General features: G+C 42.1%; 1 protein-coding gene across 7 annotated transcripts in view; it reads right to left on the bottom strand.

Annotated features, from left to right (window-relative positions):
* The window catches only part of Tent2 (terminal nucleotidyltransferase 2), a 53,874-nt gene extending 42,498 nt beyond the window's left edge, over nucleotides 1-11,376 (bottom strand). For 2 of the 7 annotated variants that reach the window (XM_041663386.1, XM_041663387.1), the window contains exons 1-3: nucleotides 10,762-11,375; nucleotides 964-1,137; nucleotides 683-772 (exon numbers count right to left, since the gene is read on the bottom strand). In XM_041663386.1, coding sequence (XP_041519320.1) covers nucleotides 683-772; nucleotides 964-1,100 — 227 coding nt within the window. In that variant the 5' untranslated portion in view covers nucleotides 1,101-1,137; nucleotides 10,762-11,375. Of the gene's footprint in view, nucleotides 1-682; nucleotides 773-963; nucleotides 1,138-10,371; nucleotides 10,442-10,761 lie in introns of all 7 variants that reach the window. The other 5 variants (XM_041663382.1, XM_041663383.1, XM_041663385.1 and 2 more) reach the window with 5 other exon arrangements.
* Nucleotides 11,377-18,934: the final 7,558 nt, after the last annotated feature.

Genomic DNA, 18,934 nt, shown 5'->3' with positions numbered 1-18,934 from the left:
TCAACACTTGGAAGGTAAAGGCAAGTGGATCTCTGTGAGTCCCGGGCCAGTCACGTCTACAGAGCTAGTTCCAGAACAGCCAAGGCTAAATATATATATATGAAAACATGGCTCAGAAAAAAAAAAAAAAAACCAAACTAACAAAAAGTGTCTTACAAGATAAAACTTGTCAAAAGAGAATTAAGTGTAACTGGGCTCCTGGAGGATGGACCCTAATCTGTTATAATGTGTCCTGCAGAGATCAGATCACCACATAGGAAAGAATACACAGTACAAGAACAGGAATCTACATGCTAAGGAAGGGCTGCAAAGGAACAGAGCCATGCTAAGTATGATCTCGATTTTTAGTCTCCTTATGGCATCAAGTATCAGTTTACAGCACTTTGCTATGGCAACCCTAGTAAATTCCTAAGAAGGCATCTGATGAGGCTAAAATTATCAATTAAAACACAGATTTCTAAAGAAACATAGCTTTATTCCATCTAAAACACACAGTGGCAAGAATAAAACAACTCCAGATTTATTAAAATGTTTGAACCCAAAGAAGTTTTAAAATTCTTTGACTAATCTAACTGCACAGGTTATCAGAAAACAAAACCTAGGCCATACTCTCCAAATAATTTCATACAGCTGCTACACAGTCTACTATAATATTTTTTTAAAAAAGTTGAAAAATACTTACTTCCTTCCTCGAAACAATGGGGATGTGGAGGTCTGTATTGGACTGACAGTTCCATATGTCAGGGGCTGTAAGGTCACAGCTCTAGACAAGCTACCAAAAACACAGAATAATAACATAAATATTTTTCTTTAGAACCAAAAATTCCACACAAACTAAATACTTAGAAAAAAGAAAACAAAGTTTAATAATATTTTCTTTGCTTTCAAATATTGCATACAACAACATTATACCAAAGAGGAAACAGAGCGTCATGACATGGTCCAAAACAACAGTATACTTACTCTACATTTTGGAAGTTGTACTGTGCATCAATAAGTTGCTGGTGTGAATAAAGAGTTGGTGAGAGAGCAAAGAAGCTATTATGCTGTTGGTGGTTTGGAGTGAAGGGAGGACGACCCAAAATTGAGTTTGGGAACATGCTCTTGCTCACTGAGGTTGAACATGTATTCTTCTACCTATAATTTTAAAGGATAATACTAAATTATTATAGCTTAAAGACACAGAACTCTTTGGTTAGTATTATCACTAATTAAAACAATTATCTTCAAATTAGTCATTCCATTTGCAAAGTTATTTCTGAAAGTTAATGCATCTTAAATTCTACTATGGGCAACAAATCACTAATAGCTCATTTAAAATCTAAACCACATTCAAAGGCTTTCAATAGTGTGCATGTTTCAAATTTTCTGATGAATATGCTCTAATCAATGTACCTTAAAAGCAACATAACTTTTACCACCACTATTCTAAACAATAAAAGAAATCATTCAAGAGATTTAATTAAATTGCACAGATCCTTACATTTATTCACAACCTAACTCATAAAAATTACATGCTATCGTGTGATAACCTGATATCTAGGACATGGTACTTTACATTATCTGAAGAAACAAGTAATATGTGTCACCTACTAATTCATAAAATTCCAAGATTTTTCTCAGCAGTTATACATAAAAGACTTGCAATCAAACAGTTCCATAGAGGGAGGAAAACTATAGAGGACAATCAGAACACATCACTAACCTAGTAAGACACTAGATGCTTTTTTCCAATGACTAATCCAGTAAAGATCTTCAAAAAGGTGGGTGAGATAGCATACAAAAATCAAGAGCCGGGAGGTGGTGGTGCACACCTTTAAACCCAGCACTGGGATCTCTGTGAGTTCGTGGCCAGCCTGATCTACAGAGCTAATTCCAGGACAGGCTCCAAAGCTACCGAGAAACCCTGCCTCGAAAATTGAAAGAAAGAAAAAAAAAAACCAAAAAAACAAATTAAAAATGATACTTGCGTGACCATTTTCTTAAAACATGTAACTCAACTGAGAGACAGTATACGATATAAGAAAAAAAAACAATAAAACACAGTAAAAGTTAAGGGTCTACCACCAAAAAAGTCAACAGAATTACGTGCTCAGCCTACCTACAAGAAATCCTAACAGCCACCAGGTACCACTCACATATAAGAAGCTTTCATTTAGATTTCTAGTAGCTCATACTCAAAATAATGCATCCACAGATCACCAAAGAGGGAGGAAAAAGAAACAGGAAATAAGCAGAAACTATATCAAATAAACATTCAATATATATATATATATATATATATATATATGCCTAGAGAATCCAAGTATGTGAGCCAAAATTATAACAGAAGTCCATGAAAAACAGAAACACAGAGCAGGAGTAGGGAGGGAGGGAGGGAGGGAGATAGAATTTTAGAATATCCAGAGAAAATCAGTTTATTAATATTCGAAGAGAGGAAATATTAAAAAGTTGGGGATCAAAATGTCTTTGGACTTTCTAATAGTGGAAGCCACAAGACACAAATTAATGCCTTTAAAGCTTTAAAGCTTAAGTAAAATGTAAAGCCAGAAGGCTACCCCTGTGGATAATATCAATAAGGGAAAATGAAAATATTTGCAGATATGAAGCGTAAAAAGAGAAAGGTGAGGCAGGTGGCGCACACTAGTAGTCCCAGCACTAAGACTGAGGTGCAAAACTGTTTAGCAGTGGATCGCCGAAGCAAGTGGATCGCCAAGTTCAAGGCCAGTTCGGTACACAAGGAGAGTCTCAAGCCAGAAAAACCACATTAGGGCAATTTCCCAGAAAGGGAAGGAAGGGAAGTTAACAGTAGCTCAAAGTCAGAGCAGAAAGGTAGTCTCAAGATGGTACCCAAGGGCTGGAGAGATGGCTCAGTGGTTAAGAGCATCGCCTGCTCTTCCAAAGGTCCTGAGTTCAATTCCCAGCAACCACATGGTGGCTCACAACCATCTGTAATAAGGTCTGGTGCCCTCTTCTGGCCTTCGGCATACACACAGACAGACTATTGTATACATAATAAATATTTAAAAAAAAAAAAAAGAAAAAAAGATGGTACCCAAGAAATGCAAATCAAAACAACTCTGAGATATCATCTTATTTCAGTCAGAATGGCAAAGATTAACAAAACAACCAATAACAAATGCTGAAGGGGCTATGGGGGAAAGGGAATCCTCATTCATTCATTGTTGGTGGAATTGCAAACTGGTCTATCCACTCTGGAAAGCAGTGTGGGTAAATCCTCAAAAAGCTAAAAATAAGTCTACGTTATGACCCAGCTCCACTTCTTGTAGCTGGAAATGGAAACAACATAAATGTCCTTCAAGCCGTTGGTGGTGGCGCACACCTTTATCCCAGCACTCAGGAGGCAGAGGCAGGCGGATCTCTGTGAGTTCAAGACCAGCCTGGTCTACAAGAGCTAGTTCCAGGACAAGCTCCAAAACCACAGAGAAACCCTGTCTCGAAAAACCTAAATAAATAAATAAATAAATGTCCTTCAACTAAGAAATATACAATGAAACTGGTATATATAAAATATACTAGGGAATACTATTCGGCTGTATAGAAAAATGAAATCATGAACTTTGTAGGTAAATAGGTGGAACAAAAAACGATATTGAGTGAGGCAATCTAGAACCCCCCCCCCCAAAAAAAATGTGGCATGTTCTCTCTCATCAGAGGTTCCTAGCTCCAAATCTTCAGATGTGAGGACACACCCTGGAGTTACTGCAGAAACCAGGAAAAAGGAACCATTGCTAGGGTACAGGGGTGGGGGAACAAGAGAGGGGACTAGCAGGGTACAAGTGATCTGATCCAGGAAATGGGAAGGGGAAAGTTTTAGTTAGGAAGGGGGAGGGAAATAAATATATATAGGAGGAGGGGAGTAGGTTAAATAACAGTAAGGATGTTTGAAAAGGTCATAAGGAATCATGCTATTAACTAACCTAAAACCTTCCAAGAACCAATAACTAACAAAAACCCCAATGCCAGGCATGAGAAAAGAACCCCCACCCCTGCCCTTTGGTTTTGTCTTAGATCTCATTTTGTAGACCAGGCTGGCCACAAACTCACAGAGATTCACCTGTCTCTGCCTCCCAAGAACTGAGATTAAAGGCGTGCACCACCAAACCCAGCTGCAAAGTTCTTTTGAACTGTTGGTCAAAGCTGTCCAAACAGATTCCCAAAGCATTACAGGCTATTGCTACTGCCCTTGGTTTCCCCCACAGAGGTGGAAAGTTAAGTCCCTATTCCTGAAGACGCCATGCACTTAATACACAGAGTCCAGAGGCCTGAGCTGGAACTAACCTAAAGATTAGCTGTCATGGTACCTGAAGATACCATGAAAGCTTCCAAAGGAGAGAAGCAACCAACAGTCCAACTGAGCTATGATGCCTAGGAACCACAACAAACACTAACATTGCACGATAACCCTAAGGGTGAAGTAGTGGCATGCATGCCTTGGCAGTAACCAAGAGCTCTTTAATTCGACTCAACAAGAGGGTCATGCCTGGTACTGAAAACCTACTAGTCAACTACCCAGAGTTAGTGAAGTCATGGATCTTGGAGGAGACCCAACAAGCATCACTTTACTAAACTAACATAATACCTAACCACATTCTAAATATTTGTCCTTAATACCCAGAGATTACTGCAGTTCTCTCATTACGGAAAATTCTCTTTAAAATAAACAGAGACCATTACGAAAACCACAACCAATGAAAATGCAGAGTCATATAGCCCAGTCCCAAAGGCTACATCTACAACACAATTTCCACACCTAAGGCATGGAGAACACTGTGGGAAGAGGGCTAGGAAGATCTAAGAGCCAGAGGATCAGGGAGTTTGCTGTGAGATTGTGTCTCCTAGTAATGAAAGAGGCTACACTCGTACACAAAGAACTACAGCCAACTAAGGTATGCTGAGCATGGGAGAAATAGTCTTCCCCAGGAAAGAGCACACCAATTGGCTATCCAATACCGAATGGTCAGCCCTAAAATAATACATACAAGTAATATATACAAACTGAACAGGTTATAATTAAGTTTATATTGTATTTACATATATGCAAGCAGCAATTTGAAAAAAGGCTGTGAATTCAAAAGAAAGCAAAAAGGGGCAAATGAAAGGATTTGAAGAAAACAAAAAGAAAAGTAAATGATATAATCCTCTTGAAAATAAAAAACAATAATACTTTAGTACTAATAAAAGTCACTACACAGAAGGATACTTTTTTTAAAAAAAGAAAAGAAACTTTATAGAGTATTCAATGAGTTATTAGTGCAGACGGAGTTTTCTGGCCCAAGAAGCCAACATTCAAATTACCAAACAGAGGTGCTCAGCCAATAGCTCAGGCTTGTTATTAATTAGTTCTTATAATTTAATCCATTTCTATTAATCCAGGTACTGTCCCAAGGCTCATGGCCTTTACCTCTATCCCAATTTGTGTGTCCAATTCATTCAGCATCTGGCTGGCAACTCCTCCAATTCCGCCCTTTCTCTTCCTATCCTTCTCATTTTGGCTTTTCTGCTTAACCTTATAGCCTGGCTATTGATCAATCAGCTTCTTTATTAGACCAATCAGAGCATAACTTACAAAAGAGTACAGACGGATTTTTCCACAGTATGTCCCCCTTTTTTTCTAATTAAAAAGGAAGGTTTTAGCTTTAACATAGTAAAATTATATACAACAAAACAGTTATTAAATAAGAATTACAGTCATAATATCTAATCTATTTGTATTTAGCAAAATCAGAGAAAATACTCTATTATATATCCTATCTTTGTGAATCTAAAGTTTTATACCTAATTTGCTTTTTGTCATAATTTTTTAAAAAAACTGTAAGTTTAACTATTTAGTCTTTAACTCCTTCAAGGACCCCAGAAGGATAAAATGTTATCTAATAGCAGGAACATCAGGCTGCCTGGACAGTCACCCAAAGTTCCTTTGCAATACTGGGGCATCCACTCTGGCCTACAAGCCTAGGATATCTGACAGTCTTTCCTGGTGAAGCAGGGAATTCTGATGGACTGTCCTACCTTGTCTTGGCAAAGTTCAGCAGTCGCCTTGTATGTGTCCTGCTGGTTCAGTTTGGATAAAAAACCATCATCAGTTTCTTTGCCCATATGGCTAGCTTTTGCCATAAAGAAAACAAACTCCATACAGAGTTTCTTTGATGCCCATCACCTTCTCTAAAGTAGATTAGTGCTGCCAGGAGCAGAAATATCTTACTGTCATAAAAAGCCTTATATTATTAAAACATTTTAAATGCCATATTCTGTAGGTCTTTGAAGTATTTGAAGACCATCTATCTAAATATGTTTACCCTTGAATACATACCTTACATGACTATAAGTTTGACAATTATAGATGACTATTAACCTATATTTTTAACTATATATTATATTTTTAAATGAGTTGCTTAAACATAATATCCCAAACAAAAGTAGAAACACAATACAGCATAACAAAAATAACTTTAAATTTGTACCAATAAACTAAAATTCTTATCGATGTAAAATATTTTGAGATTAATTTTTGGAGTAAAGTAGATTCAATAATCTACCCTTCCTCCCATCATTTCCATATCACACCTGAGTGTTTTTCTATTTTTTTTTTTTGGGGGGTTTTGTTTTTTCTTTTTTCCAAGACAGGGTCTCACTGTAGCTATCAGGCCTACCCTGGAACTAGCTCTTGTAGAACAGGCTGGCCTCGAGCTCACAGGAATCTGCCTCCCAAGTGCTAGGATTAAAGGTGTGTGCCACCACTGCCCAGCAGTTTTGGGGTCTTTTTTTTTTTTTTTTTTTTTGAGAAAAGGTTTCTCCGGTTGCCATGACTGTCCTTGAACTCACTTTGTAGACCAGGACGCCTCCAATTTAGAGATCTGCTTGCCTAAGCTTTCTAATGCTAGGATGAAAGACACAAGCCACCACACACACAGCCTGGCAATATGTTTCTTATAATAATATAACCATTAAATATACCAATTTAGTTGTTGTATTTGTTATATATCATTTACTATATATTATACAGTATATTTACACATTTTATATTATGAAATTATATACTGATATGTCAAGTTTTAGGTGTGTATATAGTGTGTATGTAAAAGATTATTCAGGTTACAAAAAATGATAAATTTTCTTTTCTGATAAGCAAATCAGAGAATGAACTACAAAAGCTTAATTTTTTATCAGAAGAAAAACAAAGCCTAAACAGATAAATGTATTAGAGAATGACATTAAAAGGATTAGAAAAACTGTTAGAATCAACAGAATGGGGATGGGAGGGAGCCTGAAAAGCAACTAAAACTCACACATACAAATTTTGTTCCTTGGTTTTCCAATTCTATGGGATTAAAATTTCCTAGGTTGACCACTATCAATCAGTTTCATCAGTCCAAGTTTCATCATAAGTAGTGGACAGGCAACTTACCACCATTATCATACCTCATTCCAAATGCTTGACTCTAATTTTTACCAGAAACAAAGTATTGTCTATAGGAAATAAGTCTGTCAAATTCTTCCATGAAGTCTGTACTTCCTATTACTGGGGGGGAGGGGTTGCTTGGTTTTGTTATTTTTTTATATCTGCTGACCTGTACTCTCTGAATTTCACTGTTTTGAGGGAAATAATGGTTAAGATTTGGTTCCCTTTATTCCACTTCTGTGAACTAACTTCTCATTTTAAAACAACGTTTTTCATGGGAGTTATAAAAAAAAAGTCATTAAGTGATTAGCTATAACAAATTTTGCTTGACATTTCATTTTGCAGGAATACAGAAACTATAGACCTAACTAAAAGAAGCCATCTCTACTTAGAAAAACTAGAATTAAAAAGTTCTATTTTAAGTCATGCATAGTGGCACACACCTGAATCCCAGCACTTGGAAGGATGGTCAGCATTTGAGACTAGTTGGGAAGACACATCAAGTTCAAAGCCAACCTGGACATAAGATTGTCTCAAAAAACACAACACCAAAGTTCTATTTCAAAGCTAGGAGTAGTGGTGCATGTCTGAAATCTCAGAATCCAGGAGGCTCAGGCAGGTGGGTCTGAAGTTTAAGCACTGCCTGGGTTCCATAGGAGTAAAAATCCATCTCTAAAAGCAAACATGGGAGCTGGAGTGCTCAAAGGTTAAGAGCACTGCCTGCTCTTACAGAAGACACAGGTATGGTTCTCAGCACCTGCATGGTGACTCATAACTATCTGTAACTCCACTTTCAGGAAACCCAATGCCTTCTTCTTTCCTTCCAGGGTACTAGGCATGTACATACTAGTATGTGTGTGATACACACACATAAAATAATAGACACATCTGAAAAACTAAAATAAAAACAACAACAAATGCTATTTGAGGTTCATTTACAGAGGTTCACTGTTCAACATCTAGACAATCTTTTAACTACAAACAATAAATTGTCTTTTTCTTCTGGACCCAAATAAGGCCATATATGTCTGCATTCAGACTTAAAGATGCAAAAATGCTAAGGATACACCTCTCACTTATATTTCTATCCCATTACACAATCAACTCCAAACTAAGTAGAAGTTAAAAGATGATACAGTACCCAGAACTACTCTAAAACATTAAAACCAAATGATTCTACACTTAAAAGCTTTGAAGCCTAGACAATTGTTAAAAATAATTAAAATTTTACTCTAGGGTATGTATCTAGTTCAGCATATTCCAATACAAAAATGGAGCATTAGTTTCTATTATACTATTCTATTGAGAAAGGGTTCACTGTCCTAAGCTGGCTGGCCTGGAACTCTCTAAGCAGACCAGGCTGGCCTTGAATTCACAGAGATCAGTCTGAAGCTGAGAAGGATTCATTCTTCTGGAGTACTTCTAAAATAAAATACTACTCAGGCTCTCTCAAGAATCTTGACCCTTAAGTCAAACTCCTAACTGGGCAACCTTCAAAATAGAACCATTCCTAAGAATTAACAAATAGTATTCGATGTTCACCCCCACAAATAGCCTATCTGACCATCTAGAGAAATGAAATCAGTATCATGATTGTAATGATACTGAAACAATGATCTATTGCAAAAATACAAGGGAACCAGATGTAGTGCCACACACATTTGATGCCACTACTGGAAAGGCAGAGGCAGGAGGATCTCTGAGTTCAAGGCCTGCCTGGTCCATAAAGCAAGTTCCAGGATAGCCAAGGGTACGCGAGACTCAATAGCAAAACATAAGGAATCTTTATAAAAATATAGTTTAATGAAATAAAATCACTATACCAGAACTTCATAAAATTTTAACTAATTTATAGTTTTTGTTTGTTTGCTTTGCTTTGTTTTTCGAGACAGGGTTTCTCTGTGTAATAGCCCTAGCTGTCCTGGAACTCACAGCGCTGTGACCAGGCTGGCCTTGAACTCACAGAGAGTGCTGGGATTAAAGACCCGGTTTCTTTATAGTCTTAATGAAGCTTCCTCACTACACACAATCTGTAAAAAATTATTCTTTGCTATCTGCGGTAGTATGATAAATTTTATACTAACATCCAGAAATGGATAGCATCGAACTTTTCTTACCTTGAATTACTGGCTTTTTAATCTGTACTAAACAGTGAAACAGAATAACCTAGGTAAAATCATTACCGTTTTTGAAACCATGATACTGGTTCTTGCCTTGAGAAAAGACTCTTAAAGACTGCTTTGTCTAATATGCTTAAACCAGTGCAAGATTAATACAGATTTATATGCAAATGAGCAGACATGAGACAAGATAAATAGTTCAGAAAGAATTTCTAATGATAACAGTATTTGGTCTCTTAATTTGCAACTTAATTATTGTCCTCCAATTGATCTCTCCGACAAGTTATAGAAGACTCAAGTTTACATAATGGTCTCTTCACCAAGACTCCTTGGAAAGCAGCACCTCTCTAATACAAACAAGAACTGAATGGTTAGATCAAGTTCTCTGTTCACATTAACTAAGTATCTTTGATCCCCTAAAATGTTCAGTTCTTTTCTCCACAACAGAAAAAAAGTCTAACTCCTAAATCCTGCTCGCCCACTGTCAAAACCACCTTCGGGTTTTAACGGAGCATTCCTTTCTTTATTAAGAATTAAATTCCATCCAAGAGTTAAAAGGAAACTCTAGCAACACGGCTCCAAATGGACATTTCTCAAATAATTGAAAACTGGCCTGTGTCACACGGAGTCTATGTAGTACGGGACATTTCTAGATCCCATACAATTGGGGCTATTCACACTACTAAGTAATGTTTCTAATACCAGTTATCAGTCAGTGCAAATTAAAAATGTTATCGTGGTTAGCACACCAAAGCCTGGTAGGACTGAACTATATGATGGTAGTGCATCTGTATTCAAACACAAGAGACACACAAAAAACCCACGTACTTAATTTTCTAACCGTACTTGCATCGTTTCTTTCTCTTCCTTATATCAGCAATCTTACTTTTAAACAAAGCTGAAAGAAGCGAAACAAGAAAGAAAACTTAAGTATCTTGTTCTTTTCTTTTATGCGCAATCGATTTCTCATAAACAAAGCTCAAAGAGGCCAAACCAAGGCAGGGAACTTAGATCCGAGTCTGGGAAACACAGGAGCCCCACCACCACTCCGGTGCTCTTAACCAGATAAAAGTTGGGAGCACCAAGCCACGAAATCTGACCGGGGAAACCATCAGCCCGTCCCAACCTGTGTTTTGACCGAGGGGACTTCACGCTATTTTAATTAAATGCCTCAAAGATAAATGCCTTCCACGATAGCACATTAATGTGGACATTTACCTTGGCTCGCCACGGCCTTTTGGAATACCAGATGGGAGTATCTAGCCAGTCTTACTCTTTCGGTCTAGGGAGTGAGGACAGCGCGGGAGGCGGCGTGAGAACTAGAGAGAAGGCGGAATCAGAGAGAAGCCAGCGGCGCCAACATTCTTCACCGAGTCCAGCACCCGGGGAACGCCCCTAGTCCGGGAGCCGCAGGGCAGCGCCAGGCTCTCTCTCTCCCGCGCAAAACACAGCGCCAGTTTCAGAAAAGTTTCGCGCGCCCGGCCGGGGAGCAGGGCCTACACGCGTGCATCCCCTCCGGAGCCCCCACTCACCGGCGTCCACGCCGAAGGGCCGAGCAGGGCCCAGCGGCACCGCCCGCCAACGCGGCCGCCCGAGCAGCCCGCAGCGCGGCGAGGCCCAGCTCGGGGGGGTGACCCAGGAACCGGCAGGGCGGCGGCGAGGCGACAGCCGACAAGGCCAGGCCCGCGCGGGCGTGGAAGGTTGGGGGCGGCGACAACAAAAAGAAAGGAAAAAAAAGCGGAAGACCAAAAAGTCGCCGAAAAGGCGGCGTAGACAGCCCTGTCAGAGACACCCGGAAGATCGACGTGACCCCGGAGGGGAATAAGCAGCGGGAGCCAAAGGTCAGACTTCCGGCAGCCGCCTGTGGGGAGCGCGTTGGCTGAACTACGCAGGCGCGAGCTTGCCCGCCTTGGGAAGGCTTGGCGGTCGGCGGCGCGGTGCTGGGTAGGGACCGGACGGGGACCGTGCGCTGCCTGTGCTCCTCGGCCGAGGGCTGGTGCAGCTGCTCTTCCGTTGGCTATTTCCTGCCGACCTGCTCTGTCCATAGCGGGCCTTCCAGACTGTCGAAAATCAGCCTCACCTCGCCCTTACTGGGAAGATCAGTATTGAGTTTTAGTTGGTCTTGGAGACAAAAAAAAAAAAAAAAAATTGCCTATAATGCCCCAAACCCACCCAGTACCCTGTCTCACTTGTCCAACAGCCACTGCTGTTTAATATCTTGTGAAACTGTCTAAACTGTTTGGTTTATTGATGTAAATCTGTTAACGATGGTCCCGTTATTGTCCCACTCAGACAATATCCGACTGCTTCTATTCCTTAAACTGATAATTTGTCTTTGTAGATGTGATTATTGCTTTTGTTTTTTCTAGTTGTTTCTTTATTATTTTCAATGCTTTTAGTTAATAAAATTTTATTAAACTTTAATTTTTCTCTTAACTCACAGAGGTCATCGTCATGATACTTTTGGTCATATAATAACTTACTATATACTATTATAAAATATACTGATTACTATATAGTATGCTATCTTACTACATACTGATTACTCATTGTATAATGATTACATATAATGAATACAAATTATGAAATATATACTAAATAGTACTATACTATATACCGATTTAGCTGAATTCCACATCCTATTTTGAAATCCTATATAATTTCCACGTTATTTCTTCTTTGGCCTATTGGGTGCTTTATAAGTACAGTAATGTCTGAAATTATAGAAATATTTCTGGGCCGGGAGGTGGTGGCGCACGCCTTTAATCCCAGCACTCAGGAGGCAGAGGCAAGTGGATCTCTGTGAGTTCGAGGCCAGCCTGGTCTACAAGAGCTAGTTCCAGGACAGGAACCAAAAGCTACGGAGAAACCCTGTCTCAAAACACCTCCCCCCCCCCCAAAAAAGAAATATTTCTGAATACTTTCTATTAATAATTTCTAATTAGTCATTTTAAATGTATTAAAGCTTGTCACATGAGTCCAAGTATCGATGAAGTAATGGTCATTGTGCATTGGAAATAAAATATAAAATCATTGGATAGCATGTCTTACAAACATCAATCAAGTCTGGTCAGGTGATATTATTACTCAGATCTTCAACATCCCTACAGTTTCCTGCCTTGCTCATCCTTTTAGTTACAAGAAAGGCATACTGATGGGCTGGGGCTGTAGGTAGAGTTCAGCCTACCATGTGAGGCCCTGGGTTCAATGCCCAGTGCTTGAAAAGTACTGAAATACGACTATAATGTGGCTCCTTCCATATTTCTCGTATGTCTATCAGTTGTTGCTGGAGTTTTCATCTCCTACAAAGTTTTATTATTATGGACTGCCCCCCACCCCCAGTGTTAAGTGATCTGTTCTTTGCTCTAGAGTAAGTTCTATCTGATCATAATGCTGGCATTCCAGCTTGATGGTGGATACAGCTAATGGGCATTCTAAAGGGAAACTGTATTTACTTTTTTCCTCATTGAGACCAAAAAATTTGACAGGAAGAAGCAAAGAAAGGTGTTGGTGGAGACTACTTGTTCATTCCCAGCTACCCAGACCATGAAATAATCACTCAGAAACTATATTATTTAAATCATTGTTTGGCCAGTCACTTAAGCGTATTGCTAGTTAGCTAGCTCTCATATCTTTGGTTAACCCATTTCTGGTTTGTTTGGTTTTTTTGTTTTGTTTTGGTTTGGTTTGTTTTGGTTTGGTTTTTTTGAGACAGGGGTTCTCTGTAGCTTTGGAGCCTGTCCTGGAACTAGCTCTTGTAGCCCAGGCTGGCCTCGAACTCACAGAGATCTGCTTGCTACTGTCTCCCGAGTGCTGGGATTAAAGGCGTGTGCCACCACAGCCAGGCTTGGTTAACCAATTTCCATTAATCTGTGTATTCCCCACATGGCTGTGGCTTACCCACAAGATTCCAGCATATCTGTCTGCCATGGCAGCTACCCGTCTTTTCACTGACTCTGCCTTCTTTCTCCCAGCATTCAGTTTAGTTCCCTACCCCCCCCACCCCCGCCTAGCTCTATTCTGCCCCATCACAGGCCAAAGCAGCTTCTTTATTCATTAACCAATAAAAGCAACACACTTACTGAAGGATTTCCCACAATAGAAAGGTTTTTGTTAGCTTGTGGCTTCAGAAGTTTCAGAGCATCATAGCTAGGGAGGCATGGGGGAGTTCAGGATAGCAACAGCATGCTTACACTTGTCCAGTAACAAAACCTATATACCCCCTTGGATGTCTGTACATTAGAATGACTGTTCTGAACCACGAAGCTTTACTGAGGGCTCTGCATGCATTTTCACTGTCAATATTTGTATGCACTTAACCACCACACACAGTCAAAACAAAGCCAACCAACTATGACAGAGCTGGACTGTGACTTATGTAGATTCTGTCCTTCCTCATCTCCTAACTCTCTGCTTTCTTGGTCTCTATATATAAAGTATATACTATACCCAAACTAATATATCTTTCAGCTTCCATAAAAATCAACCCAAACTGGATCAGAAACCTTAATTTAAGACAGGAAAGGCAGAAACTTCTAGAGGGTAACATGGCAAATGCTCCTCCAGACACTGGAGTTCAGAAAGTGTATCCTGAACAAGATTTCAGTAGCACACGACCAAGCCCCAAGCATCAACAGATGGGCCTACATGTAACTAAACAGATTCTGCAAAGCAAAAGAACTATAAGCAGAGCGAACAGCCCACAGAACAGAGAAAATCTATGCCAACTATACTTAAGACAGCGGCCTAATGTCCAGAATTCCAGGACTGGAAGAATGAAACACCAAGAAAGAAACTGCCAGTCAGCAGTCAGGCTGCTGAACATATGCTTTTTATAAACAAACGCAAATAATTTCTTTTTAAAACTTCAACATCCCTAGTTGTCAGAGAAATGGAAAAGTTACTTTGAGACACCATCTCACTCCAGTCAGAATGCTATCATAAATCTGGCAACAAATGTTGAGGATGTAGGGGCAGTTAGACACCATCATACCAAATGCTGCCCAAGGTTTCTAGGCCCAGGCATGGGAGACAGGAACAACCACAGCTCCATGCCATGCCGTGTAGCTGAGCAGGACGGACTCACCCAAGCACTACCTATGACCCAGAGCCCTGGTGCCAGGCAGTCGGGCATCATTGCAGTAGGAGAATACAGGGAGGGGAGATAGAAGAGGGAGGTGGAACGGTTCACTGGCTGAGGAGAGAGGCAGATCTGGAGAGGTCAGTGTGGTGCAGAAAGGGCTGACATGAATGGCCTGCTGAACACTCAAGTCCGGGGGTGATTTCTAGGCCTTACCTAGGGCCATGGGTCAGGTCTTGGTCTGGGACCCTGGAGCAGCTGAGGAGGCCTGTGTTCATAGTTATGGTTCCTGTCACCACTTGGGGCCTGTGTGGGGACCTAGTCTGGGCTGCCACCTGGGGCCATCCTGGCATCCAAGGGCCACACAGCTGCAGGGCCATACCAGTCTGAGTGGCCTGCGCCGCTATCTTAGACCATGGTGACATTCAGGCCCAGTCTGCTGCATAAGACCATGCCTGAGTCTGCGGTTCTACTCCAGCCAAGGTCTGTACTGATGTCTGTGATCCACCAAAGACCACAGATCTCTAGGGGTCTGGGTTGCAAACTGTCACCAAGAGGGTGTTCAAGGGCTGTGCTACCTCCAGGGACATGCTGATCTGAGTGGCCTGTGCCATCATCTGGGGTTATGGTATCATCCAGGCCAGGGCTGCTGCTGAGGGCCTTGTCTGGGTCTATGTGACCCTACAACAGCCAGGATCTGAGTTGAGATCTGTGGCTCCTGTTACCACTGAGGGCCATGTGGATGACAGGTTACCTACCTGTTCAGCCACCTGCGACCATGTTGGTGTCCAAGGACCATGCCACTAATAAGGGACCATACTGATATGGGTGGCCAGTACTGCTATCTTGGGACCAAAGGGACATCTAGGCACAGGCCACTGCTGAGGGCCTTGGCTGGGTTCATGGTCCAGCAGTAGCCAGGGTCTGGGGTGGTTTCCATAGCTCCTGTTACCACTGAGGACTCTGCAGATGCCCAGGGTCTGGTCAACCACATGAGACTATGCTGATGCCTAAGAACCTTGCTGCCAATGGAGCCATACTTATCTGGGTGCCCTGTGCTGCCTCCGGGGCCATGGTAAAGTCCTGGCCTAAGCTGCTGCCAAGGTCCATGTCTGGGTCAACATGGTCCTGCTGCAGCTGAGGTCTGTGATGACGTCCAATGACACATTGGAACCATGCTGTGTTGAGCCAGCCCCACTGTTCATTGGACACAGCAGCAGGAGAACTGGCCCTGGACCTCAGGGGCAAGCTGTGCCCTGCACTGTGGAAAGATGGCCCCACCCCTCACCACAGGCAGGCACCTTATCACTAGAGCTAATTCTGTGCTCAGAAACACAATGAGCCCCCTCCCCCAAGGTTGTGAGAGTAAGAGAGTTGACCCGGTGATCCCCTCACCTGTGGTGGCTTGGATCAGAGAAAGATGCCCTCGCCCCCCCCCCCCCCCCCCCCCCCCCCCCCGTCACCTGCAGTCGGTGAGAGAGCTAGCCCTAGGATCGCAAGAGTGAGATGGGAGAGCCAGCCCTGACCCTCACTGGCTGCAGTGCACTAGAGAGACCGCTCTGCTCCCAATCTGGGCGGCAAACTAGAGCTGACCCTGCTGTTGGGTGTGCAGGTGAGGCAGCCCTGAGGGTGTTAGAGCCAGAGGCTGAGCCTCTCTGTAGAGGCACAAAGAGGCCAAAGGTCAGAGAGTTTTGGGACTTGTTTTTAGTTCATTCAAGGTTATTGAGCTTCTAACTCAAAGAAAGTTCCCCTCTAGTTGTAAATCAGTTCTGCTCTCTGAGGCTATTGTCAACAGGTGTGGCTAGTTGCCAGACCTCCTGTTCCTGAAATAGAAAAGTAGTTGGTTCCTACATAAAACAAAAGCCTAAGGATCCAACTAACTTCCAGTTCCCTTTATGAAAATAATTTGGGATTCTGTCCAGGGAGTGGTTTGCCTACAGAGTGTTTGGTCTAGAGTGTAACTACTCTAGGGCGGGAGCAGTGAATGCAGCCCGTGAATTTCAATTTGTATGTTAATGCAGCCTTTTGTTTTACTCCTACATTTTGGGGTCAGGAGTATATTAACCAGTTGGAAATTAAACACAAGTGAATTTTCAGTACTCACTGAAAAATTCTGAACAATTCCCTCCCGATACTATCCTATATGTTCACGTCTCTTCTCCGTATTCTTTTTTTTTTTTTTTTTGGATTTTCGAGACAGGGTTTCTCTGTGGCTTTGGAGCCTGTCCTGGAACTAGCTCTGTAGACCAGGCTGGTCTCGAACTCACAGAGATCCGCCTGCCGAGTGCTGGGATTAAAGGCGTGCACCACCACCGCCCAGTTCTTATTCTTTACTATATTGTAAATTCCCACGCCTCTGCTCTGGAAAGGGTATTTTTGTCAAGGCTGGCCCCCGACACCCTCCCTCAACACACACACCATATGCCCCCTACAGTAATCAGGAGAGAGGGCCTTACTCCTTGTTTGGGCAAAACAGTAGAGCTGGCCCTGGTGATGTGAGTGTGGTGATCCAGGTCTGAGAGCAGGAGAAATGGTCCCACTCCTTATTGCAGGCTGCATTGGGTGGACTAGCCAAGGCAGTGCTGGAGAGATCACCTCGGTAGTGATTGTTATTCTTTTTTAAAAAATGCTGCAAGATCCCCGCGGCAGTAGGCAGCAGAAATGTTGTAGGTCCCAAACGGTGGCGGGGGCCATGTGGTGGCAGGCAGCGGGGTCTGGGAGCAGCCAGTCCCAAGCAGAAATGGCTGCCAGTCTCAGAGTGGTGGCCTGAGCCATGGTGGCGGGCCATGTGGCAGCAGACAGCGGGCCCTCGTAGCAGCCAGTCCCAGGAGACAGCTGCTGGTCTCAGAGCAGTGGTGGCAGGCCATGTGGCAGCAGGCAGTGGGCCCCAGGCAGAGACGGCTGCTGGTCCCCGAGCAATGGCTGGTTTCAGGCAGGGAGACACATGGCAGGCGGGCGGGCAGAAACATGGATAGACAGGACATGCAGGGTGAGGAGGGAGAGAGAGAGAGACAGAGACAGAGAGAGGGGAGGGGAGGGGAGGGGAGGGGAGGGGAGAGGAGAGGAGAGGGAGGGAGGGAGGGAGAGAGGGGAGAGAGAGAGAGAGAGAGAGAGAGAGAGAGAAAGAGGCAGAGAAGTGGGGAGAGAGGCAGAAGCTAAGCTGCCTCTCTGAGAGGAAGATGGAAAAGAGAGCGAGCTCACGCCGGAAGCTGAAGATCAGCCTGCCTCAGCGGATGGGGAGGGGAATGGGTGTGGCTTGTCTCTTAAAGGGACCAAAACCATAATGGGAGTGGGCGTGGCTTGTCCCTTGAAGAGACAGGAAAGCACAACAGTGATGATGAGGGACAGCTAGCAGGCTGAGCAGCCAGCCAACTACCACCCAGGCCCAGAACCAGGGCTATGAGTTAGCTCACCCCAACATCCACGGAAACGCATGAAGGGGATGAACCTACAGATCCAAAACAACAGGATCTCCAGTATCCAGGACAACAGGATATCCAAGAGGAGCCCCAGTGAGAGCCCATTATGAGTGATGTAACAGAAACCAGAGGCCTCGACCAGACCAATGACTCGTGGTAATGAACATGGGCAAGTAAAGATGAATGGACTAATGGTAACTGTGTGACTCATGCCACACTACAGCTTCCACAACAGGATTCTTCCCCCCCCACACACACACCCTTTTTTAATTAATTGCTTTGTTTGGTTTGGTTTTTGGTTTTTCTTTTAAATTTGGTTTTGATTTTAGTGGGGGGAGTTGCAGGGGCAAAGGGTGGATGGGAGGTACAAGGAGAGAAGTGAGAACACATGATTTGAAATCCACAGAGAATCAATAAAATTTTAAACAAATAAAGAAAGGGGGAAAAGCAACAATATATCAGATACCAAGGTAATTCAGAGAATCATAAGAATATACTTTTAAAATCTGTACTCCATAAAACTGAAAATTTAGGAGAAATGGATAAATTTCTTAAAATATATACAACCAACCAAAGTTAAATAAAGATCAAATAAGCAATCTAATTAGACCCATAATGCTTAGTGAAATAGAAGCTGTAATTAGAACTCTTCCAACCAAAATGGCCCAGGGCCAGATGGATTCAGTGGAAAATTCTATCAGAATATTCCAAGAAGAATTAGCACCAATACTCTTCAAATTATCACACAAAATAGAAACTGAAGGAACAGTTCCTAATTTTTTACAAGACCACTATTACCCCATAACAAAACTACACAAACATACAAAGAAATTATAGATCAATGTTCGTTATGAACATAGATGAAAATATCTCACTAAAATATTTGCAAATT

This window comes from Microtus oregoni, unplaced genomic scaffold, assembly GCF_018167655.1.
Source record: "Microtus oregoni isolate MIOR12 unplaced genomic scaffold, Mior012 000014F_ref0000157, whole genome shotgun sequence".
NCBI classification, from domain to species: Eukaryota; Metazoa; Chordata; class Mammalia; order Rodentia; family Cricetidae; genus Microtus; species Microtus oregoni.
The sequence above is the reverse complement of the archived record's forward strand: the minus strand, read 5'-3'. Positions and strand labels throughout refer to the sequence as shown.